Source organism: Cyanistes caeruleus, unplaced genomic scaffold (genome assembly GCF_971803275.1).
Source record: "Cyanistes caeruleus unplaced genomic scaffold, bCyaCae1.hap1.1 HAP1_SCAFFOLD_105, whole genome shotgun sequence".
Taxonomy (NCBI): Eukaryota; Metazoa; Chordata; class Aves; order Passeriformes; family Paridae; genus Cyanistes; species Cyanistes caeruleus.
In genome coordinates this window covers 539,563-563,822 of record NW_028255906.1, presented here as the reverse complement: position 1 = coordinate 563,822, position 24,260 = coordinate 539,563, and the positions used below count along the sequence as shown (strand labels likewise).

At 52.7% G+C, this 24,260-nt stretch overlaps 2 protein-coding genes and 1 long non-coding RNA gene across 3 annotated transcripts in view; 1 reads left to right on the top strand and 2 right to left on the bottom strand.

Moving 5' to 3' along the window:
- LOC147646263 (uncharacterized) overlaps positions 1-22,581 on the bottom strand; it is a 239,963-nt gene extending 217,382 nt beyond the window's left edge. Inside the window, exons 1-4 of the mRNA XM_086873716.1 lie at positions 22,293-22,581; positions 21,865-21,936; positions 21,421-21,492; positions 21,149-21,220 (exon numbers count right to left, since the gene is read on the bottom strand). Of these exons, the coding sequence (XP_086729842.1) occupies positions 21,149-21,220; positions 21,421-21,492; positions 21,865-21,936; positions 22,293-22,389 (313 nt within the window). The 5' untranslated portion in view covers positions 22,390-22,581. The remainder of the gene's footprint in view (positions 1-21,148; positions 21,221-21,420; positions 21,493-21,864; positions 21,937-22,292) is intronic.
- On the top strand, positions 2,372-2,866 carry LOC147646265 (uncharacterized). The gene is made up of 2 exons (XR_015281928.1): positions 2,372-2,525; positions 2,637-2,866. It is a non-coding gene; the product is annotated as an uncharacterized LOC147646265 (long non-coding RNA).
- Positions 8,774-10,103, bottom strand: LOC147646264 (serine/threonine-protein kinase pim-1-like). The gene is made up of 3 exons (XM_086873702.1): positions 9,758-10,103; positions 9,176-9,355; positions 8,774-8,877 (listed from the first exon to the last, which is right to left on the bottom strand). The coding sequence occupies exons 1-3, from the start codon at positions 10,086-10,088 to the stop codon at positions 8,774-8,776; spliced, it is 615 nt and encodes a 204-aa protein (XP_086729828.1). The 5' UTR covers positions 10,089-10,103.
- Positions 22,582-24,260: the final 1,679 nt, after the last annotated feature.

The following is a 24,260-nucleotide window of genomic DNA, read 5'->3' as shown; positions in this document are numbered from 1 at the left end:
CTGGGATTTTTGTGTCATTTTTTCAGATTTTACTGCAATTTTGTGGAATTTTTCTTGAATTCTGTGAGATTATTGTGTAATTTTATCAGATTTTACTGGAGTTTTGTGAATTTTTGGTGGAATTTTGAACATTTTTTGTGGAATTTTGTGGAATTTTGAAGAGACTTAAGGAATTCTGTGAGATTTTCTTGGATTTTTTGTGGACTTTGGTGGGATTTTTGTGGAATTTTTCTGGAATTTTGTGGAATTTTGAGAAAATTTAAATATTTTTGTGGAATTCTTTTGAAATTTTGTAGGGATTTTTTTAATTTTATGCAATTTTGAGAAAATTTAGGGAATTTCGAGGAATTTTGAGGTGATTTGGGAAACCATGGGGTTTTTGGGAAATTTTGTGGGATTTTGAGGAGATTTAGGGAATTTCATGGATTTTTTCTGGAATTTTGTGGAATTTTGCAAGGTTTGGGGAATTTAGTGGGATTTTTCTGGAACTTTGAAGGAATTTTCTGGAATTTTGTGGATTTTTTCTGGAATTTTGAGAGTTATTTCTGGCCATCGGTGGAAACGAGGAGATTTTGTGGTATAGCTCTGGAATTTGGTGGAATTTTGAGTAGATTTAGGGAATTTTGTGGGATTTTTTCTAGATTTTGGTAGATTTTATGAAAATTTGAAGAATTCTGTGGGATTTTTGTAGAATTACATGGGATTATTGGGATTTTTGTGTCATTTTATCTATTTTTACTGCAATTTTGTGGAATTTTTCTTGAATTCTGTGAGATTTTTGTGTAATTTTATCAGATTTTACTGGAGTTTTGTGGATTTTTTTGTGGAATTTTGAACATTTTTTGTGCAATTTTGTAGAATTTTGAAGAAACTTAATGAATTCTGTGAGATTTTCCTGGATTTTTGTGGACTTTTGTGGGATTTTTGTGGAATTTTTCTGGAATTTTTGCGGAATTTTGAGAAAATTTAAATATTTTTGTGGAATTTATTGGAATTTTGTAGGGTTTTTTTTAATTTTAAGCAATTTTGAGAAAATTTAGGGAATTTTGAGGAATTTTGAAGTGATTTGGGAAACCGTGGGATTTTTCTGAAATTTTGTGGATTTTTTCTGGAATTTTGAGGGTTATTTCTGGCTGTCTTTGAAAACTGGAGGAGATTTTGTGGTATAGTTCTGGAATTTGGTGGGATTATGAGTAGATTTAGGGAATTTTGTGGAGTTTTTCTGCAATTTTGTGGGAATTTTAGGTAATTTAGAGAATTTAGTTACTTTTTGTAGAATTTTGTGGATTATTTGTGGAATTTTCTGAAATTTTGTGGGATTTTCAGGAGATTTAAAGAATTTTGAGGGATTTTTGTTGGATGGAGTTTGGAGTTTAGTTGTGGGAATTTGAGGAGATTCAGGGAATTTTGTTGGGTTTTTTGTGGAATTTTGTGCATTTTTTCTAGAATGTTGTGGGATTTAAAGAAAAATTAAAGAATTATGAGATTTTTCATTAATTTTTGTGGAATTCTTCTGGAATTTTGTGGATTTTTTCTGGAATTTTGTGGATTTTTTCTGCAATTTCTGGGATTTAAACAAAATTTAGAGAATTTTGTGGTGTTTTTCTGCCATTTTGTGGGATTTTTGTGGGAATTTTGTCAGATTTTACTGGAATTTTGTGGGACTTTTTTATTAATGGAGAAGACAATGGATATTTTGCCAAACCTCCTTTCAAACAACAAAACTTGGGGCAGTACGACAGAAAAGAGGAAAAGAAAATCTTCCCCAGTTAGAACAGAGCCAGAGTCCCACCATTTTCCCCTCCACTTTCATTTCTTTTCTCCATTTAGAGGCAAACCTTCCATCTCCAAAAGCTTCCATCTCTCACTTCCTGATGCCGTTTGCCACCCTTTAGCCTCGACCCCCACGGATCTGAGTGCTGTCCATGTGGGGCTGGGGATGCTCAGCCTGGAAAGAGAAGGGGCTGGGGAGGCCTCCCTGCAGCTCTAGGAAAGATGGGCACAGAGAGGAGAAGGCTTTCAACTGCAGGAGTGAGCTTGAAGTTGGATCTAATGCAGCTGCTCTTTTCCACTCAGGCTGCTGGGCCACTGGCCCAGGCTGGGCACAGAGGCTGGGGATGCTCCATCCTTGGCAACATCCAAGGCCAGCTGGGAGCAGGGCTCTGAGCAACCTATTCTGGGGGAAGATTGCTCAGCTTGGAACAAGATGGTCTTTAGGGTCCCTTCCAAGCCCAAGCACCCAGGGATTCCATCATTCTAGCATCTCCCTTGTCCACTTCAGCCTGGGCCTGGGCTCCTGGCACTGATGTCACAGTGCACGCTCCAGCTAGAACTTCCAGCATCCAGCAACGGCCACAACACAACCCTTGGCTCCTTGTGTCAGCACGCTCTTCACCCTGCTCCAGGCCTACCCCTGTCACCTTGCTGTCACCTGCTCCCTCATACCCCCAGCAGTCCCAAAAGCTCCCCGTTGAGTGCATTTTGCTCTCCATCCCTGCAGGATGTCTGCATTTGCTCCAAAGAAGGTATGGTACTATTCCATGGAGGTGGACACCCCGCAGCTGCCTGGCTGGGCTGGAGCTCTGTGGGATAGTGTGGGAAAGGGACCCCACTGGGAGATTTTGCTACCTCTGCAGGCTGGCACAGACACAGAGGAGGAGATGGAGGTGGATGTGAAGGAGGTGGAGGAAGAGATGGAAGTGGATACACAGATGGATACAGAAGAGGACATGGAAGTGGATGGACAGGAGACGGGAGAGGAAGAAATGGAGGTGGACATGGAAGAGCACATTGAGGAGATGGATATTGATATGGAAGACGAGGAGGAGGACATGGTGTTGGGATGAAGAGCGATGCCAGCAGCAGAACAGGCAGGTGCTCCCCACAGGCAGAGTGGGTCCCCTGCTGCCAGCCTGGGGCTGGGCTGGGCACTCCCTGCTCAGGGACACGCTAGCCCATGCACTGGATTCTGCTGGCCATCCCTGGCCTGGCCTGGGCTTGCTTTGGGCCACACAAGCCCTGTTCCAGTGCCTGGGCCACAGCCCCCAGCCCCAGCCAGCCTCACTTCTGGCAGCAGAGTCCCACTGTGCCAGTGTCCCAGCCTGGCAGCACATGGAACACCCCTCCATGCCTGACTGCACTGACCGTGCTACTTGTTTTCCTTCCAGGACTGAGGCACATCCCGGACACAGATGCCACCCTGCTGTATATACGTTTTACAGTTGTTGTGTTCAGATAGACGTTTTAGAGTTTGCTTAAGTGTTCTGTAAATACGTTCCATATAGTTTTGTTAGATATGTTCTTAGGTAAATAGGTTCTATAGTTTATTGTTGATGTTACCAATATTCTTACAATGTAAATATGTTGTGTAGTTCATTCTTGTTCCTTTTCTTCTACAAATAAACATTCTTTGTTTTTCACACCCCAGTTCTCTTTGCATTTGCCTCGGGCACATTTGCAAAGTTGTGCTTTCCACTCGCTCCAGGTTCCCAGGGCTGGATGTCCCTGCGGGAGCTGGCACAGCCACCCCAGGAGTGGGCTCCCTGTGCACAGGGGGTCCCACTGACAGAGCTCACCCTCTCCTTGCAGTTTCTCTGCACACACTTGGTAGCTGGAGGGGCAAATCCCAGTGGGCCCTGTCCCATGGCATCTGTCATGGGGTAGCTTTACCTTTAAGACAGCTTGGAGGGAGAGGAAGTTGAAGCTGCTGGTAGCTGATGGGAGTTTTTCCTCCTGACCAATTATCGGTCATTTCTAAGAATTGACAGCAGATCTGACCATTAAAAAGTGAATTCAACTTGTAAACACCCCCTTAAGAAGTACAGACAGAATTCTCTTGCTCTCTTTGGTTTCCGGCTTCTGACGAGGTAGCAGGACTGTGTCTCCGCCTCCTCCCCCCCTCTCCAGGCCGACCAGGCCGCGGTGGAGTGGGGGGGGGAGGGGGAAGAGAAGCAGCACTGGTCAGCCGAGCTTGGTTTTTTAGTTTTAGCTGCTAGACTGAAACTTAACACCATGAACTCTTGCAGTTTTCTTAAAGCTTTTAATTCTTTTACTACATGGATAAACATACAGATTACTCCTTTTCTCAGAAAGACAGAGAGAGAGACAATCAACATAGAGGAGACATCATAGAACTACCAAAAACAGTGAAGAAAAGAGTTAAGTTTAAATAAGAAAGAGAGAATAAGGAGATGCTTTACAGCTGAAATATCTTTCTGTTAAAGCTATAGAGATAGACAATAATAGTATAAAAGACTCCTTTAATTCATGATAAGAGTATTAGGAGGAATGAGATATTCAAAGTGTAACTTTTGAGCAGAAGAGAGAGAGAGTGCTTGTGATACTGTGAGTTGCTGGAATTGAGTTGAGTGAAGATTTTGAAGCTTTGGGGGCAAAGAGAAAACTGTTTTCCAGGAAGGCTCACAGAGACAAATGAAGAAGACTTCTGCCTTTGAATAACTTATCCTTAAAAATAAGATTCCTAAACTCTGTGACCCATACACACCTCGGAGATGTGAAATAGGAGGAGAAGATCTAATTTCAGATTTCCGGGCAGCTGGCATTAGAGAAAGAGAAAACTATGATGAAAAATAGTTTTTCTCGTGAGAAACTCCGTAAGCTAACAGAAAGAGACTTCTGTTTCTCTACAAAGACTGGTGAAAGACTGTAGCAAGAATTAAGACTGTTTTTAACCACCAAAGTCCTAAAGTTATTTGTCTCTATGTTGTCACGTGTACAGAGAAATAGTTAAGATGTAGAAGATAAGGGAGTTTTCTGAAAGTTTATTCTGGTATTCTCATTCTTGTAGTTTGTTAATAAACTGTCTTTATTCCTTTTAAGTCTTAAGCCTGTTTTGCTCTTGTTTTAATCCATATCTCACAACACATAAATAAGTAGTTACTGGTTTAAAACCACGACACATCCCACATGGGAGCAGGGCTCAGCCTCATCCATGGCTCTTCCCTGGCTCGCCCCAGGGCTAAGGAGGCTGCACTGGGCTGCGGGCAGCCTGCTTCCTGGGCACCCTGAGGTGCTGGAGCCAGCCTGGAGGGAGCCTCAGCACAGGGGCCTCTGGCCCACATGCACCAAGATTTCCTTTGGAAACCCCCTCTCTCACCACACTCTGCTACAAGCACAACATCAATTGTTCCTCCTAGTTAAAGGGGAGACCTTAATTGGCACAAATTTGTCCCTTGGACTTTCTAGCCCAGCAAATGTCAGCACTTGTAATCCCTGTTCTGCACTCCCTGCTCGGGCACCAAAACATTGGAACCTGCCAGAACATCTTGAATTAGCACCAACCTGCAGAGAGCTACAGGGGGAGAACCTACCCCCAACCACACAGGGACATTGATGGGCTGGGGCAGAGCTGAAACTAAAGTATTTTAATGCCAAGAGACAGGATTTTTTATTGCTGAATTCATTCTCCCAGGAGAAGAATGAAAGCTTTCAGTCTCCTCACCTGCCACACATGTCTATTGCCAAGGTTTGCTTCTGAGTTATGACTGATTTTTATTCATCTCTTCAGAACTCTGACGCTCTTCCTGCCTAAGGTGCAGAGATGATATTTCAGCTATTTCAGAGCCAGGTGAGCTCAGCACAGCTTGGGCAACACGCAGAATTTCCAGACCCACAGATTCAGGCCATGCAAACTGATACTTTTTCATCTCTGTGCAAAGATCACTGCAAGGATGTCATGATGTACCACACACTGCTCAGAGCTGTCCTTTCTATCCAGCTCTCCCCAGTCACTTCACACACTTCACTCCAAGCACTTTCTGATAGAGTTCAGTAGCACATGGGATTTCATCCTGGCTTTTCTTCCTTTTCTCCTGAGCTGTCTCCAGACACAGTGTGTGGGCACTGCAGCAGCATGAACGTGGCACCTCCCTGACACTGAGATTCATGTCACAACTTTTCATCCAAAGCAGCAAAGAAATGATTCCCACTGGGTCCCACACGGCTCCCTGGCAACTTTGTGCTGCTGCAGCTCCAGCACCAGCCCTGGTACACAGCAATTTCAGGAGGAGACACACCAAAGGAATCAGCCATTCCCAGAGAAGAAACATCTGTTTGCATGGCCCAAATCCCCACAACACTGCAGACTGTGGTGACCCTGCACACTCTGCATTTGCACTTCAGCCTCTGTGCCTCACTTTTCCTCTCACTAAAGTCCCCCCAGTTTCCCTCATGCTCACATTCCCAAGAGAATTCAAAGCAGCATTAGGAGCAGGGATAGATGATGGGAGCTGTCCCAAGGCTCAACAAAATTTCTCAGGCCTGACAATTCTAGCCAAGGACAGAGGAAAAACCTGCATGGAAGAGGTGTGAAATCAAAGCAGTCATCAAATTTAGGTAGAATGAGAGAAGCTAAAGAGGTTTTCAATGTTTGCAACAAGATTAGCAGCTCCAGGCACAGGAGGGATGCGACATTTTCCCCACTGTAACAACTCTGGGATGCAAATTGCATCTCAAATCCTTCTCCCCAGCTCTGGGACTTGTTCAGCCACCCACATTGTGCTGAATTTTACAAGCAAAGTGGAAGCTGGTCAGAGAGGTGGCTTGCAAATCCAAATCACAGAGGACAGCTTGGAAGCAGCAGCCAGAGCAAAGAGAGGCAGAGCCTGGCCCTGGGGTGCAGCACAATGTTGTGGTTTAGATTTGCTAATTTCGTTTCCCAGCCAACGCACCAAATAAATGTTATGGTTTTAAAGCAGTAGCTAAAAAATTACAAGAAAACTTACTTATTTCTTGCTGTGAGATATACATTAGAACAAGAGCAAAAGAGACTTAAAAGGAATAAAGAAAGTTTTTTAACAGAACTACAAGAATAAGAAAACCAGAATAACTTCCAGAAAACCTCTTTCTCCCCCACTACCCAACCATTCCTTTGTTCACATGAAAACATAGAGACAAAAAACTTGGAACTTTGGTGTTTAAAACACTCCCAATTACTGCTAGAGTCTTTTCATCAGCTTTGTAGAGAAACAGAAGTCTTCTGCTAATCTATGGAGTTTTCGCAAGAAAACCATTTCTGTTATAGTTTTCTATTTCTCTGATGCCAGCTGCCTGGAAAAAATCTGTCAGCAGTTCACTCCTCCCATTTCACATCACTCTGAGGTGTGTATGGGTCAATGAGTCTTGGGATGTCATTTTTAAGGATGAGTTATTCAAAGGCAAAAGTTCTCGTCATCTGTCTCTGTGAGCCTCCCTGGAAAGAGAAGTTTTCTCTTTGCCTCTCAAAAGGCCACAAATCTTCAACTATTACTTCTCCCTCTGTTTCAGTATCTCACAGCATCACAATCGCTTCACTATTTGCTCAAAATCCACACTTTGAACACTCCATTCCTCCCAATATACTCTGTCATGAATTAAAGGAGCTCTTTTTCAGAACACTATTGTCCATCTCCATAGCTTTAACAGAAAAATATTTCAGTTTAATTAAAGCATCTCCTTATTCTCTCTTCCGCATCTAAAACTTAACTCCTTTCATCACTGTTTTTGATGGTTTTATGATGTCTTCTTCATGTTGCTTGTCTCTCTCTCTCTGTCTCTCTGGGAAAAAGGAGTAATCTGTATGTTTTATCCAGGCAGTAAAAGAGTTAAAGTCTTGGAAAGCTGCAGATGTTGATGGTGTCAGGTTTCAGTCCAGCAGCAGAAACTGCAAACCAAGCCAGGCCGGCCGGCTCCGTTTCTCCCCCCCCGCCCTCTGCGGCCTTGTCCGGCCTGGAGGGGGGAGGAGGCCGAGACAGAGCCTGTTACCTCGTCAGAAGCCAGAAACCAAAGAGAACAAGAGAGCCCTGGCTTTACATCTCAAGGTGGTGTTCACAAGTTGATCTCACTTTTCAATGGTCAAAACTGCTGTCAGTTCTTAGAAATGACCAATAATTGGTCACAAGAAAAGACTCCCATCAGCCTCTCGCAGCTTCAACTTCCTCCCAGCTCCCAAAGCTATCTTAAAGGTAAAGTCACCCCATGACACACCTGTCTTCCAAAACGAAGACAGATGGGGAGTTTCTCCATCCTCCTTACCTTTGCGCGGCCGGTAGAGGTCTTGATTCCCCATGCTCTTTTTGTGGGGCTTTTTGTGTCTGTCCCCCTCCACTATGGGGGGGCTCGAGTTGTGTCTGTGCCCCTCCGACTTAGGGGGACAGGGGATATTTGCTGCCCCCTTTCTGCTTCTGGGAAGCCTGTGTGGGCTCTTTGTCCCACTCTGATTTGGGGGGTGCCAGTGTTGTCACCATCCTGGCAGCCCCAAACCACTCTTTGACCTTTTCCAGACCAAGGGTGTTCTCTGTCCCGTTGCAATTTGCGGGGCTGGCACAGGCACAATTCCCCTCCTCTTTGGGGGGGCTGGCAGTCTCCCCTTCCCACTCGCACTTGGGGGCTACTCTGGGCTACATTAATCTCTTATTTTGGGGGGGCTGGGTATTTATCTCCCTTCAGTTTGGGGGGCCCAGGGATCGTCTCCATCCTCCTCCAGTTTTGTGGGGCCTGGGAGTAGTCTCTGCCTCTCACCGATTTGGGGGGGACTGGTGCAGGCTCCACCCCACTCTGATTTTGAGGGACAACCTGGAGGAAAAGCATCAAAAGCTTGACAAAGGCTGAAGGGAACGCTCTGATTACCCCATTTGCCAAGATGTTCCCTTAGCTGAAGTTGCTAACAAGGACCAGACTCGCCAGCCCACAGTGGGTTTCGGGTTGTTTTATTTCCTGGGCCCTCAGTCCTGCGTGGGACACGGGAACTGGGTGCTGCAGAGGCTGCGGCAAGACATCAGAAATGCCCGCCCAACACCCAAGGGTGGTAGAAGATCTGCTCCAGCACTGGCCGATCCATGGGGTGCTTGGACAAACACCAGCGGATCAGATGTTGGCACTCTGGGGAGAGAAGGCAGAAAACGGCGCTCACTTGCAGAAGGCTCCTGCCCAGCTGCTCCCTGCGCCTGCTGAAGCCGGGCCACGCTGCGTGTGCTCGGAGCTGCCCTGGGCGGGAGAGCGGCACGGCAGGACAAGCGTCCCCTCCTTCAGCCAAGCGTGCCACACCCAGCCTGCCACGGGCCACCTGCTGCAGCCGGCCCTTGAGGGCACATGGACGTCCCGCGCAGCTGCGGGAGGGCCGGGCTGGGCTGCGCGGTGCCACCTGCCAAAGCCTGCCTTCTTCAGGCCACGTACCAACCTGGAGAGACCTCCTGCAGGAAGAAGAGGAGCTGCCCCAACACGATGTCACGCTCCTTCTCGAAGGGCAGGAACCCGCACACCATCTCAAACAGCAGCACGCCCAGGGACCAGATGGTCGCCCCATCACCGTGGTAGCAGCACAGGCCAATCCACTCGGGCGGGCAGTACGTGCGTGTTCCTAGGGGAGAAGGGCGGTGCTGCTCAGGCGCAGGCTGCTGCCTTCCAGAGCCTGGCGCCAGCCTCCTGCCAGAGGCAGGGGCGGCTGCTGTGGCCACAACTTCCCCCCAAGGCCTGCCTGCCTCCCCCTGACAATGGGCCAAAGCACAGAAACCATTCTGCAAGGCTGAGAAGGCCAGCGGAGCAGCCCAAGGCCTTGCGGGCCTGCCAAGCTGAGGCACCGGGGCCCGGCTTTTGCAGCCCCTTGCTGTCGGCAGGGCCAGCAGCCGGCTCCTGGGGCACAGCACCTGCCCCATGCCCCAGGGCAGCCGGCAGCCAGCTGAATGCCGCACTCCGCGGCCCAGGAGGGAATGGGGCCGTGCAGTGCCCGGCACTGGGAGCAGGACCTGCACTCTGGGCTCACCGGCAAACTGTGTGAAGGCCCGCTCCTGGAGGAAGGTGCCGCAACCGAAATCGATGAGCTTCAGGTCACCAGTCTCCGGGTTCACGAGGAGGTTCTCTGGCTTGATGTCCCGGTGCAGGACGCCGCAGGTGGTGCAGTGCCATACGGCCTCCAGTACCTGCCAGAAAAGCCAGCGCGCTGCCTCCTCGCTCAGGAACTCTTGCTCCAGCAGGACATGCAAGAAATCCCGAGATTGCTCCGGATGCTCCATCACCAGCACAAAGCTGTCAGGCAGCTCGAACCAGTCGAGGAGCTGGATGATTCTGCGGCAACCAAAGCCCACCTTCTCCATCAGCACAATCTCCAGCGGAACACAGGTGCTGTCGGGCTGTGAGGACGAGACTATGCCTCCATCACAGGGCCTGATGCTCCCCTGTGGCTGCAATGCCCCTGCCCGGGATGCCCCAGTGCCGCCTTGGGCAGCCTCCCTGCTGCTTGGCATTCCTCCCGCCTGGGAGCTGATTGGGAGGTGGCCCCTGCCTGGACCCACCGCCGCTGTTTGGCATCCCTGGGCCCGCCGTGCTGGGCCTCGCACGCTGAGCCCACACCCGCTGCCCGCGGCCGTGTCCCACCCTTGGCCCCGGCCATATCCCTGCTTGCCACAGCCCGCTCTGTCCTGCTGTTCCCGCTCACTCACCAGCTCGTCCCACTGCAGGACCGTGTCCTGGGCCACGCACTTGATGGCCACCTGCAAGCCATGGAGAGAGGGGGGCTGAGCTCAAGCCTTGCCCTGCGCTGCCCCCGGCCCTCCTGCCATGCCCAGCCGTCCTGGCCACTTACCAGGCTCCCATCTGAGAGGCGGGTCCCTGAGAAAACGGTGCCAAAGCCACTACTCCCCAGCTGCGGGCCCAGCTGGTACAGCTCCCACAGCTCCTTCTTGTGCCCTGTGCCCAAGACTGAGCCATCAGCCTTGTGCCCAGGAACCCCCCGAGTGCCCGCCAGTGCAGCGGCCCCAGCCAGTGCCGGCCACCTTGCTCTGACCTGGTTCCCCCTGTGCGCCGGGCAGCGGCCACCGCCTTGCAGCCGTTGGGCTGGCGAGCGGCACAGCTGGGCCAGGGCAGGGCACAGAGGTGGCTGCAGGAGCCCGAGTGGAGCGGGGCAGGGCGGCACCGTTGCTGTCCCCGGTGTCCTGGGCTGGACTCTGCTCTTGTGGACGGCCAGGGCTACAGCCCGAGGCTTCGCACAGGGGGGTCCCAGGAGCAGCTGCAAAGCAGAGAGGTCTGGTTTGAAGCCCTGGCATCAGTGCCTTCTGCAAACAGCCAGCAACTAGGCTGCCCTCAGGAGCCCTGGCCTGGCCTGGGAATGCCCCTCAAGAGCCCCATGGGAGCCTCAGACAATTCCTTAGATCTCACCTGCTGGTATGGAAACCTTGTTGGTAGTCGGTGGCTGTATGGGAGCAACTCCCTGGTCCCTAAGGAATTTTCTCCTCCACCAGGCACGGGCTGTTGCCAGCTGGCACATCCAGCACCATGTCCTGGGAGCTGCGGTCCAGCAGCTGCTGGCTCCAGGACACTTGCTGCTCCTCCACCTGCTCCTGAGATGGCTCCCCTGGATCGGGCTGGGCTCCCACTTGGACCTGGGGGCTTTCCCTGGCCCTGTCAGTGGTCAGGGTTGCACCCATGTTCTTGAGGTCCAAGGGTCCAAGGGAGCTGGGAGACCTGTCCCTGGGCTCTGCACCTTCTGCAGGCTGACAGGTCTGACTGAGCCTCTCCGAGGGATGGAGGCTGTCAGAGATAGCGGAGGCTCCTGGCACCATGGACATTCTCTGACAGCCTGAGCTTCTTGCATGGATGACAGGTCTTTTCTGCTGTGCCATCCTTGCAAGGGTTGAGGCTCTCCCAGGGATGATGAATCTTGCTGGGAGCAGCCTCCTGAAGGGATGGCGGCTTCTGGAGAAGCTGGGCGAGCCACAGCAGGGCAGGTGGCCTCACTTCATCAGCTTCTCCAGTTCTTTCCACATCGCCTGCCACATCCCAAAGAAGAGCGGCACAAATGTCCCATTGTGTGCCCAGTGCTGGATCATCACTTCCTGCAGCTCTTGGGCCACTGCCATGCAGGGACTGCAGCTGCAGGAGCTCTCCAGAGGGCTTGCGGGAGCACCTGGCCGCTTGCGAGGGGTCGCCCGAGGCCTGGAGAACCTGGGAGCTGCAGGGGCTGCTCGGTTCCTCCATGAGCCTCTGGGCCTAACCCTGGGGCGCTTCCATCTCCTCCTCGTCTGCTGTCTCCGTGGTTTCCAGTGGCCAATGGCCCACCAGCCACAGCAACCAGCAGCAGGACAAGTGCAGGCATCAGGACGCCACCGTCACACATGGCTACGGCACGTCCCATGGTGACTGCACTGGCAGCTGCAGGGGCTGGCCCGGTTTATATAGGGCTGGCGTGGTGATGTCACAGTGCTGTGGCCAGCACAGCTGTGTGACATCATGGCCCTGCATCACCCCAGCGCTCAGCTCCTTTGTGACATCACGGCCCCACCCAATTCAGGGATCACACAACCGGCTCATCCCTGAAGATGAACATGGCCGGGAAAAGCCTGGAAATAAGAACCGGAGCTCAGCCCCTTGCAATGAATCCTTCCCTGGAGCAAGTGGCAGCACATCAGGAAGAGTGCTGCTGCCACCTGTGTCAAGCCCCAGCTCCCAGAATGCTGCAGCTGCACCAACTTCAAACAACCACTACTCTGTGCTGGAGAAGATCCCCCAGAGACAAAGGGAGGAGAAGTTCTTCTGTCTCTGGGGAGATCTCCTTAAATGTCTGGCAAGGACTGCAAGAGTTTTTTCTTAGCAGCTCACCAACTTCTGCAGAGCCTCTGTTGTAAATCAATCAGGATATTCCAAAGAGCGCTCATTCTTGTCCCACTGCTCTGGTCTTGACTGCCATAGGGTTCCTTTCTTCCCAATAGCTGGCACATGCTGCATTTGGATTCAAGATGGGAATGCTGTGGTTCAGTCAGGGGTGGTTTGTTTTCTGCTAAGGAGGGCTTGCCCTTTTCCAGGACTTTGCAGTGTCCCTTGGTATAATGCATGTTTTCCACTGGGAAGGGATGGGTGAGATGCAAAGAGGGATGGAAAGAATGCATTAGAAAACCTGTACAGTGTCTGTGTCCGTGTTTGTCAGGTGACCATCCACATCCTGGAAGGGGATGATTTAATTTCTATATTTTTTTAATAAATGTATTTAACAAGTCAATTTTTATTGTGCCTCACATTTTTGGCCACCTTCACCTCCAGCTGAGCTTTCACTGCACCAAATTTCTTGCTACAGTGTCAAGAAGCATCTCTGTATTCTTCTCCTGACCTTCATTCCTTGTCCTCTACCCGTCCCATCCCGCACCAGGGAGCGGGGACCTTCCTGGGGCAGATGCAGGAGGATATCCAGGACAGTCCTTGCCTGGGACGGGTGTCAAGGAGATCCAGGAGGGTTCAGTGTCCAGCTCTAAGTCCTGGGACACCCTGTGCCGTGCTCCTAACAGCCCCGATTTTCAGGAAGGAGCCACAGCAGCCTCCTGGCCATCCATGAATTTTTCTCCCAGGAATTCGCTGTGGAGCTTGTTTCTGCTTTCCTGCTCTTTGTGAACTCCTGTCCACATGGCATGGAGCTGGAAGAGGTGGGAGGGGGCAGAACACACAGCTGGGGAACTCTTGAGGGCTGCTGTGTCACTGGCACCCTGCTTTCCTCCTCTCCCTTTCGTGTAGCTGTGGGCCGGGACAGAGCATTTTTCTGGGGGAGCTCCCGGTGCCCTGGATCCCTGCCCTGAAAGGGGAGGGCCTAGAGACGGCATCTCTGCCCTGCCCCACGCAGCCAAGCTGTCCCACAGAGCTCCTGCAAAGCCCTGCTCCTGACCGCCAGGGCATTAATTAGCGAGGTTTTAATGAGGGAGGAAGGAACGGCGTTCATTAGGGAGGGGAGGGCGGGGAGCCGCTCCGAGCCGAGGGGGCGAGGCCTGAACGGGGGGCGGGGCCAGCGCTGAGGGGAAAAAGGGCGGCAAAAGGCTCAGCCCTGCTGAGGGGAAACGTCCGGAAGGAGAAGACAGAGTGAAATTGTTGGGGAAAAGGGAGACACGCACCCCGAACGGTGGCTGGGGAAAGCTCCACACACTGCAGCCTGCATAGCCCAGCCCCAAACCCAGGGGAAGCCCTGGCTAAAATCCAGGATAAACAGTGCTGAAGATCCAAGGAATCAGAGCCATGATCCGTGTGGAGAGTGTCCCTGACAGGAGGAACGTGAATGGAAGTGAGCGAGGCTGGGGCAGGAGGGTCAGAGCGAGCAGAGAAGGGGGAGCCTCTGTCCATGGCAAGGCCCAGGGCAGCCCTGTCCCGGCAAGTGAGCAGGGAGCGGATCCTTGAGCTGCTGCACGTTTGTGCTGCCCTCGCTCAACCGGGAACCCCCTCATTGCCCGGGGGGAGCTGGTGGCAGTGGGGAGTGGGAGAGGAAAGAAGCGGAACACAAGGATCTGTCCTACAGCCACGTGGACTGCAATGCTGTGTTCATGGGCTGTGCCAAATGGCTGCCCTGTTGGGAACAGAACCAGAAACCTCCACCAACATCCTAATTTACTGCTCTAGAGAAAGAAAAAATTCCCAACTTTAATTCCAGGGAGGATAATTTAATATCTCCTTGGCATCTGGAGATCTATTACCTGAATCCAGTCATGAGTTTCCTTCAGGTCTCCACCCTCAGGACCAGTTAAATAATAGTGGGGTTAAACTCTTTCCCACTTGTTAAATCTGGATCATCCCGTTCTGTGAGGGACTTTCTTGGTTGCCACAGCCTTAACTTGCTGTGAGGCTTTAAGGATTACAGAGCCTCCTACTCTCCTCACTTACCATTAAAGCCGTGGCTGCACAAGTTTACAAACAATGGGGCCACCTCTTGCCAAGTGGTCTAACATTTTAGAAAAAGGGGCCATTGGTCTTCAAGAACTGCCCTGTAGTGTTTTGCACTAGAACTCCTTTGGCCTGCTTCTGTTCAACACCCACATAAAATTCAAATTCTTTTTCCCTGTTTGGAAGGGTGAGGGCAGGTTCTTCAGTTCATCTGCTGTTTAAGACTTCAAAATTCTGACAGTAGTTTTGCCCATTGAAAAGTGACATCAACCTGTGAACACCACCCTTTAAAAGTTAATCCCGGGAATTTCTCTTTCTCTTTGGTTTCTGGCTTTTGAAGAGGTCACAGGGCTCCGGTTCATCCTCTCCCCACCAGGCTGAACAGGGGCACGGGGGGAGCAGGGCTGGCCGGAGTTCTGCGGTTCCCGGTGGGGGATGGAGACTGTGAAGTGACAGGAGCCCCTTCCCAGAGGGAAGTACTCCCATCTGTACTACTGGACTGCCCTGACTGTCAATCTTTGACTTCTTCAAAGGGTCATTGCTAAACAAAACCTTGGTTTTGCCTGCTGACATTGCTGGTCAGGCAGTGTCCCAGGAGATGCTCTTGATGGTTTCCTCTTTTCCTGGTCATGGCACTGGAGGAGGTCCAGGCCCAGGTGATGCCACTGAAGGAAATGTGCCCTCATCCCAGGGACGCTCAACACGGACTCCCCCAGCCCCTCAGTGCCCCGCTGCTGGTCACAGCAGCCCCTGCCTGGCTCCTGCCACCCACACTCTGGTCAGCCCTGCCTGCTCCTGGACATGGGGCTCAGCCAGGGCTGGTGCTGTGTGGGCTTTGCTGGTGGTACCAGCTGGACACTGGGGTGAGAGCTCCATCTCTTTATTGGAACAGAAGAGCTGTGCTGGGCCCTGCCCTGGCAGGAGGGACCCACCTTCAGTCCAGGCCACAGAGCAGGGCGGGTCCCTTCAGGGACACAGGGCCTTGCTGTGGGTGGTGGCAGCATCTGCACAGCAGCAAGCTGGTAATGCAGCTGTGCCAGGGACATTGGGCATGGGCCTGGAGATGTGAAATGTGTGGTGCAGGTGTCCCTGAGGGAGGTGTTTGGTCGTTCCTGTGAAGCTGCAGAGGGGCACCTATTGAGAGAGGAGATGGCTGAGGTCCCAGCTGCAGCTGGCACACAGGGACCCTCCTGCACAGCGGGAGATTCTCACTGTGCTCAAAGATTCCCTCTGAAGCCTAAGAGGGGAGCTTGTCAGAAGTCCCGAAAAATATCTGGGGAAAGGTCTTAGGTTAGTTGTTGAGACTAGGTACAAATCTCCAGCGGGAAAAGAGCCTCTCCAGTAGGCTGGGTGTTTTGGGGTGTCTTAGTTCTTCCTAGAATAAAGATTACCAATTGAATGCAATTTCAGTTTTTATTCTAGCTGTGTAAAAATGTTCCGAGATTTTCTGAATTCTAAAACTACCTTGAAAAATCCTGAACTACTATGGAAATAATAGTCTATAATTGTAGATTTCTTTCTACAAAAAATATTTCTAAATATTTCTAAAAATTTCATATTTCTAAAAATGAAAAGCAAAGGCAAAACGAGGTCGCCTTTTCAGAATTCTAAAACTAATTTGAAAAATCCTAAACAACTGTGAATATTGGGAAGAAACATTTGGGGATTACTTGCTACCAACAATATCTCTAAAGGGTTCTAAAAATTTCTAATTTCTAAAAATGAAAAACATAGACAACATGGTGCCCCATGCCCGGCTGCTGGCTGCCCAGCCAAGGCTGTGGCCAGCCAAGCAGCTGTGCCAGTGCTGGTGGTACCAGCCAGAGCCCAGAGCAGAAGCCCAAAGGTGTTGCTCAAGCCCTTCCCTGGCAGGAGGGGCCCACATTCAGGCCTGGCCAGGCACCAGGGCCAGCACCTGCAGGGACAGAGGGTCCTGTTCTGGGTGGTGGCGGCACAGCAATAAACTGATAATGCAGCTGTGGCAGGGACAACGGACACTGGCTTGCAGATGGAGGATGACAGGTGCAGGTCTCCCAGACTAATGTGTTTGGCAGGACATCTGGAGGTGCAGAGGTGCTCCTGTGGAGAGAGGAGGTGGCTGAGGCCCCCAGCTGCCGCTGGCACGCAGGGACCCTCCTGCACAGCAGGGCCCAGAGCGGCCAAGGCTCCCCAGCACGGCTGGAGCTGCTGGCACAGCTTGGCCCAGCTGGACAGCTGCCCCTCAAGGCCCCGGCGAGCAGGGGATGGCTCTGAGCAGGGTCCCTGGCCAGGAGCGGGCCCCAGAGTGCCTCTGCCTTTCAAGGGCAATCTCGTCCCCGCTCTTTCTCCTGCCCACCTTGCTTTGCCTCTGCCCGCTGCTCCTGGGGCTGCTCTTGGCCAGGCAGCCTCAGTGGGAGCCAGCACTGGCTGCAGCCCCAGCGGGCTCCCCAGGACAAGGCCCAGCAATTAAGAGGCCAATTAAAGGCCTGGGCAGCAGCAGAACTCTTGGCAGAGTTATTTGGACAACACTGACTATCTACAGGTCCACAGCAGCCTCACTGGGAATGTTTCTATTCTACAATAGACTTTTAAAAGAAGCTGTTTGAGGGAAAGATGAACAAAACACTCACCGTTTTGTCTTCCAGCAATACCAGATTCCAACACCGCATAAAACGAGTACATGCACCAAACAAATCAGGCCTGCCATTAATTCTGGCCAACAGCGTGTTCCCTGACAGAAACCTCTTCTGATGTCCTTCTGGGAATTGGGAACACGTGTTGTGGTGCTGGCTGCATCTGTGGGAGCAATGGGCAGTGAGAGCCCGTGCTGTGCTGCGCTGCTGAGCTGGCAGCATGGTGGGTATGTCCAGGATGTTCTCTGTTTCCCCCAGAGCTGGGACCTGCAGGTACCTTGTTGGCCCTTGGCACAGGCTGTGCCACCCAACAAAGCCCAGAAGGCTGGGAGCAGAGCCCGGGGGACAGCAGAGCTGCTTGGGCAGTGGCTCCTTCCAGGGACACAGGCCAAACCCATCCCTGAGCAGCCACTGCCACCCCTGAGCCTCCCTTCTCCATGACATCTCCCCCAGCCCAAGGGGACAGAGCCAGGCCCTGTCAGGGGCCAGTGCAGCCCCTGCCCAGTTGGGAGCCAGGGCTGGCTGTGGCCCTGGGCTCCTGGCAGGGCTCCCGCTCGGGGCTGCTCCTGTGCCTTTGGCCTCTGGGCGCTCACGGCTACCTCTGGGAGCAGCTGCACTGGGATAGATGTTGGTGCATGAGTCCCATTTCCCAGGAGCTGGAAACGAGCTCCAGAGGCCTGGAAGCCGAGGTGCCTCCAGCTTTGGCTGCTGCTGGGTCATGCAAGGGCCAGCCCTAGGGGAAGAGCTGCTGGCACACAGCCCCGCCAAGGGCTGAGCCCAGCACAGCAATTACCTCCTGTGTCTGGGCCTGTGCCTGACATTGCCTTCTTTCCTGCCAATGAGCCACTGCTTCCTCTGGGAAACGTCTCCACCTGCATGGTCTTTTGGTCCATCCCTTGAGAAAGGAAGAGGCGCAGCTGAACCAGATGGAGAAATTCTTGATTTGGGTGCTGGCATTTTCAGGACCTCATGCTTGTCAAATACGGGGATAAGGTTCAAAAAATGCCTTGGCTTTTGGGCCAGGGCCAGGGCCCTCCCTCCTCCAAAAAGCTGCCAATTCTGAGCAGTAGTGAGGGGATTGTGCAGGGTGAGGGCACACACGTGCACGGCTCTGTCCTGACACCTGCAGCGATGCTGCCCTGGCTGAGCTTTGGGCTCTGAGCTGGCAGCTCTCCCAGGGGGAAAGGCCTTCACCTACCCTCGCCATCTCCCAGAGCCTCAGTCCTGGACGTGGGTTGGGAAGCCAGATCACCTTCAGCAAGAGGCTTGACTGCAAGGAAAGGCAGGACAGAAGAGCTCCCGTGGATCTGTAGGAGATCCTCAGGCTCCCTGGGGCTGGCAAAGGAGCTGCACAAGGCACAGCCCCGGGGCACAGCCCCTTCCCTCTCTGCTCCTCTCCGTGGCTGCACAGAGCACATGGAAGGAGACACTGGCATTGCACACAGGTAGAAGATTGACAGCTAAATGCTCCTTCCTCCCACTGACAGCGATGCTGTGGGATCACTCAGGGCTCCAGAAGGGAGCAGGGCAAGGCTTCCAGAATCCTTCAGCCCTGAGATTATGTTAAGGGATATGGCACATGAGTGAGCTCTTGCCTCCTTGACATTATTCCATCAGGAAAAGCACATTGAGAACTTGCCTCGAGCATTCTCCAAGTCTTGCCAGCTGTCATCTAGCCGGGCTTCCAGATAATCCATGTCCTGATCCCAGTCTAGAAGCCAGTACAGATCAGAACCACGTCCATGGTGCGCTGGGATCCACTTCTGCCTTGGGGTAGTGGGCACTGCAAGGGGTTTGGGTTAGATCGTGAGTACCAGATGTCAGTGGACATGGCCAAAGCTGCAGAGGGGCCTGGGGAGCTCTGGGCTGGATCCTGGTCACTCTCCACCCTCTTTGCAGTCCCTGTGCAACATCCCTGGTGGGGGGTGACAGGGCCAGAGCAGGGGTCCTGGCTGCTGAGTCTCAGGAGAAGGCTGAGGGACATGGACCCACCTTGTCCTCCCTGCAGCATTTCCTTCAGCATTTGCGGAGTGATTTTGGATGGCACATGGAGTTTCTGGTGTCCTGCAGCTTTGTTCTTTCCACTTGGAGGACCTTAAGAGAAAATAGTTCCCCTTTGCAGGAATGGATCCCAGAAAACCAGTGCTCAGCCTGTGGGGTCAGGAGGGACACACCACTCACCCCTGCGATGGGAGCCGGGCTTGCGTACAGTTACCAACCCAGGAGCTGGGAAAGTCCTCCCTGCAGGCACATCTGTAACTCAACAGCCACAGGAGCTTCTGTCATCTCTGCTCATCTGCACAGGCAGCACTGAGCCACAGCAGAGGTGAGGGGAACGCGATGGGCGAGGGCACACACGTGTATGTCTCTGTTCTGACACCTGCAGTGGTGCCAAGACATTGAAACTGCTTATTCTGCTAGGAAAGGACCATTGAGAACTTACCTCCAGCATTTCTCAAGTGTTTCAAGCTGTCATCCAGCAGGGCCTCTGGATAATGTAAGTTGTGATTCCAATCTAGAAGGGAGCCCAGATCAGAACCCTGCCATGGTGTGCTGAGATCCCCTTCTACTTTTGACAACTGGGCACTGCAGGGGTGTCAGGTAAGACCCTGGGTGCCAAATGTTAGAGGACAATGGCCAAAGCTGCACAGGGGCCAGAGGACCTCTGGGTTGGTGTCTGGTCACTCTCCAAGCTCTTTGCAAGCCCTGTGCAACATCCCTGGAAGAGGTGGCTGGAGCAGCCCAAGGCCCATTGGGGCTCTCTCACAGCTACAGCTGAAATTCTTGCTAAAGCAATGGGGAAAAACTGCAGCACGCAGTTGCACAACTATCCCTCCCTCACTCCTGCCCTCTCTCCCTCACTTCCTGCCTTCCTCTCTGTCTCCATCCCTCTTTTCCCTGGGACAGCTCTCCCAACCCAAGGGGGCAGAGCCAGGCCCTCTCAGGACACACTGGAGCCTTGGCCTCCCCCTCTGCCCATTCCCCACCCTGGGCACCCCTTTGCAGTCGCTGCCAGGTTTTGGGACGTGTCTCCCATGGATGGACCCCAGCAGGACTGCTCAGTAGCCGAGTGCCCTGAGCCTGCTGGGGATAATTCCTCTGGGCTGTGCCGGTCTTGGCCGGGCTGTGCCTGCACTGTCAAGCAGCAGAGATGGCAGCTCAAGCCTCAGCAGGGCTCAGGCCCAGAGGCACAGCAATTACCTCCTGTGACTGTGCCTGGCATGGCCTCCCTTCCTGCAGCAGAGGCTGCCCATGGGCCACTGCTTCCTCCGGGAAACGCCGCCTTCAGCACAGCCGCTCTGTCCACTTCTGCAGAAAGGGGCAGCTGGATCAGATGGAACCATTCCCCACTGGGGAAACTTCAGGAGGCAATGCTTGTCAAAGGCATGGTTAAGGATCAAGAATCCCTGAAAAGTTTTTGGCATTGGCCAGGGCCTACACTATCAAAACAGCTGCCCTTTCTGATCTACCTGGGGACCAAGAAATTGCAGGGGATCTCAGTGTGAGCATGACCCCTGCTGCACTTTGGGCTCCCTGCCTGCTGATGCCAAATGCCTTCCTGCAGAGGCTGGGGAGAAGCTGCAGCCAGGCCAGGCTGGGAAACAGCCCTGCAGGCCAGGAAAGCAACAGTGGGGCAGCGAGGCTGCCATGGATCCGCTTCCCGCTGTGCAAAGAAAGCCCCTGGCTGCTGAGTCTCAGGAGAAGGCTGAGGGACATGGACCCACCTTGTCCTCCCTGCAGCATTTCCTTCAGCATTTGCAGAGTGATTTTGGATGGCACATGGAGATTCTGGTGTCCTGTAGCTTTGTTCTTTCCACTTGGAGGACCTTAAGAGAAAATAGTTCCCCTTTGCAGGAATGGAGCCCAGAAAACCAGTGCTCAGCCTGTGGGGTCAGGAGGGACACACCACTCACCCCTGCGATGGGAGCCGGGCTTGCGTACAGTTACCAACCCAGGAGCTGGGAAAGTCCTGCCTGCAGACACACCTGTAACTCAACAGCCACAGAAGCTTCTGTCACCTCTGCTCATCTGCACAGGCAGCACTGAGCCACAGGAGAGGTGAGGGGATGGCGCAGGGTGAGGGCACACGTGCACGGCTCTGTCCTGACACCTGCAGCGATGCTGTCCTGGCTGAGCTTTGGGCTCTGAGCTGGCAGCTCTCCCAGGGGGAAAGGCCTTCACCTACCCTCGCCATCTCCCAGAGCCTCAGTCCTGGATGTGGGTTGGGAAGCCAGATCACCTTCACCAAGTGGCTTGGCTGCAAGAAAAGGCAGGACAGAAGAGCTCCCGTGGCTCTGCAGGAGATCCTCAGGCTCCCTGGGGCTGGCAAAGGAGTCACGCAAGGCACAGCCCTGGGCCCAGCCCCTTCCCTCTCTGCTCCTCTCCATGGCTGCACAGAGCACATGGAAGGAGACACTGGCATTGCACACAGGTAGAAGATTGACAGCTAAATGCTCCTTCCTCCCACTGACAGCGATGCTGATGCATCACTCAAGGCTCCAGAAGGGAGCAGGGAAAAATTTCCAGAATCCTTCAACCCTCACACGACCTTAACAGAAACGGCACATAAGTGAGCACTTCCCACCTTGACAGATTATTCTGTCTGTACAAGTGGCAATTCAGAACTTACCTCCAGCATTCTCCGAGATTTTCAAAGTCTCATTCACCACTGATCCCAAATAATTCAAGTCATGATCCCAATCTAGAAAGAAGCACAGATCAGAACCATGGCCATGGTGCGCTGGGATCCCCTTCTGCCTTAGGGAACTGGACACTGCAAGGGGTTTGGGTAAGGCTGTGGGAGCCAGATGTCAATGGACATGGCCAGAGCTGCAGAGGGGCCTGGGGAGCTCTGGGCTGGCTCTGGTCACTCTCCACCCTCTTTGCAGGCCCTGTGCAACATCCCTGCAGAGGCAGCAGGACCAGCCCAGGGCGTCTGGGGACTCTCTCCCTCCCACAGAGGAAACCCTCCCTAAAGCCCTGTGGAAAACCATCCCCAACTCTTCCCAGGAGAAGGAAGTGCTGTCCCAGGAAAGGGAAGCCAGGCCGCGGGCTCACCTGCTCCCTGTGCTCGCTGTGGAGCAGCCTGGGCAGCCCTGTCAGGCAGGGCCACTGCCAGGAGGAGCAGGAGGAGGAGGCGCAGAGCAAAGGCCATGGTGCCTTGCCCTCTGCCAGTCCTGCAGCTCTTGCTGCCACCGCTGTCCTGACACCGCTGTCCCAATGTCAGCACCGCTGCTGCCGCCGCCGCTGCTGCCGCAACAGTCGTGGTCAAGGACTGACTGCTCGGTCCTCGTGGTGCTGTGCAACCACGGGGCTCTGGGACCTCTGTGACCTCAGAGCCTGCTGTCACCTCAGCCTGCTGTCACCCCACAGGCTGCTGTGACCTCATGGCCAGCGTGGAATTGTGTGGGGAGTGGGATCTGCCTTCTTCACCAGGGAGCTCATCCTGCCCAGCAGCTCTGTCCAAGGGCTATGACAGGGTCCCAGCCCAGCTGATCTCACAGGCTGGGGGATGAAGGGATGGAGAGCAGCCCTGCTGAGAAGGACTTGTGGCTGCTGCAAGGAGAGAGGCTGGACATGAGCCAGCCATGTGCCTCCAAAGGAGGCTGCCCAGCAGCTTGAAGGAGGTGTTTCCACCACCCCTCTGCTGTGGTGTGAGCCCACCTGGAGTACTGCATCCACCTCTGGGTGCCCAGCACAGAAAGGACATGGTCCTGTTGGAGCTAGTCCAGAGGAGGGACAAAATGCTCTGAGGGCTGGAGCCCCTCTGCTTTGGAGACAGGCTGGGATAGCTGGGGGTGTTCAGCCTGGAAGAGGGAAGGCTCCACGCAGACCTGATTGCTACCTTTCAGTATTTTAAGGGGGCTTGTAGAAAAGACAGGACAGAATTTTTAGTAGGGCCTGTTGTGACAAGACTGAGGAGGAATGTTTTCAATCTAAAAGACGGTAGATTCAGACTAGACCTAATGAAGATGTTTTTTACACTGTGGGTTTTGAAACCCTGGCACAGGTTGCCCAGAGAGGTGGGCATCCATCCCTGCTGACATTCAAGCTCATGCTCTGAGCAACCTGATCCAAAGGTGTCCCTGCTCACTGCAGGGCACTGCACTAGATGGCCTTTAAATGTCCCTTCCAAGCCAAGCCATTCTGTGCTGCTGTGCACCAGCAGAGCAGTGCTGGAATAATGCTGGGGTGATGGTGCTGGCACCTGTGTTTTGGTAGTTGTGCCATTTAGCTGTTGGCCAAGAGAGGATTGATGGGCTGCACAGTGAAGTCTGCAGAGAACAGTGTGCTCAAGGGGAAACAGGAGAGGAACACGGCTTCCAGCTCAGATAAATGCCAGCATTTTGCTCCTATTCCTTGTTAAGAAATAAAGCAATGTTCTGAAGATTCCTTCAGTGTGGGTGCACAATTGGCTGTATCAGTGCTTGTGTTCTGTAAAACAGGTGAGCTGTTACAGCTTCTTGCCCCATTTATCACTGGATAAAACCCAAATACTACATTGCTCCATGTCTCCTTTCTTCCAAGTAAAGGCAGATTTTGTTCATTCTTCAGTGAGACATATTCATCTGTTGACAAGCAAATTCTTCTTGCCATTCACACAATGTTGATTTGCTCTAATCAGATTGTGATTAAGACCTACCTCTCACTGTAATTAAGGCTGATGAATTGTGAGGCAAGAGTTGCATAATTTGCCTTGGAGAGAGTTTTTCTCTAATTCAATGACATTTGAAGACAGGTGTAGCCTGCCATACTTGTGGCATTAGTCTCCAACTCTGTCCTTTTCTCTAACCCAAGGGGAGGATCAAGGTCTGCAGGTCTCATCTGTGCACCAAAAAGTTAATATCTCACCCAGTCCTGCAGATGCTCATGATGGTTTCTGCCGGGCAGTGGCCGAAGCAGTCACGGTGATGGATTTCAGGCAGCGCTGGGGCTGTGCCAAGATCTCAGGGGGCCCAGCCAGAACAGTCGTGGCTGTTCTGCCCACATGGCTGGTCCCAGGCCCTTGCTCCCTTCAATTCCAGC

Bases quoted from the DNA above. Each gene is read 5' to 3' on its own strand.
- LOC147646264 (XM_086873702.1), bottom strand. From the start codon at position 10,088: ATGGAGAAGGTGGGCTTTGGTTGCCGCAGAATCATCCAGCTCCTCGAC. The intron at 9,356-9,757 runs GTGAGCCCAGAG...CTTCTCCCCTAG, and splicing joins GGCCTTCACACAGTTTGCCG to GAACACGCACGTACTGCCCG. The intron at 8,878-9,175 runs GTTGGTACGTGG...TTCTCTCCCCAG, and splicing joins CCTGCAGGAGGTCTCTCCAG to AGTGCCAACATCTGATCCGC.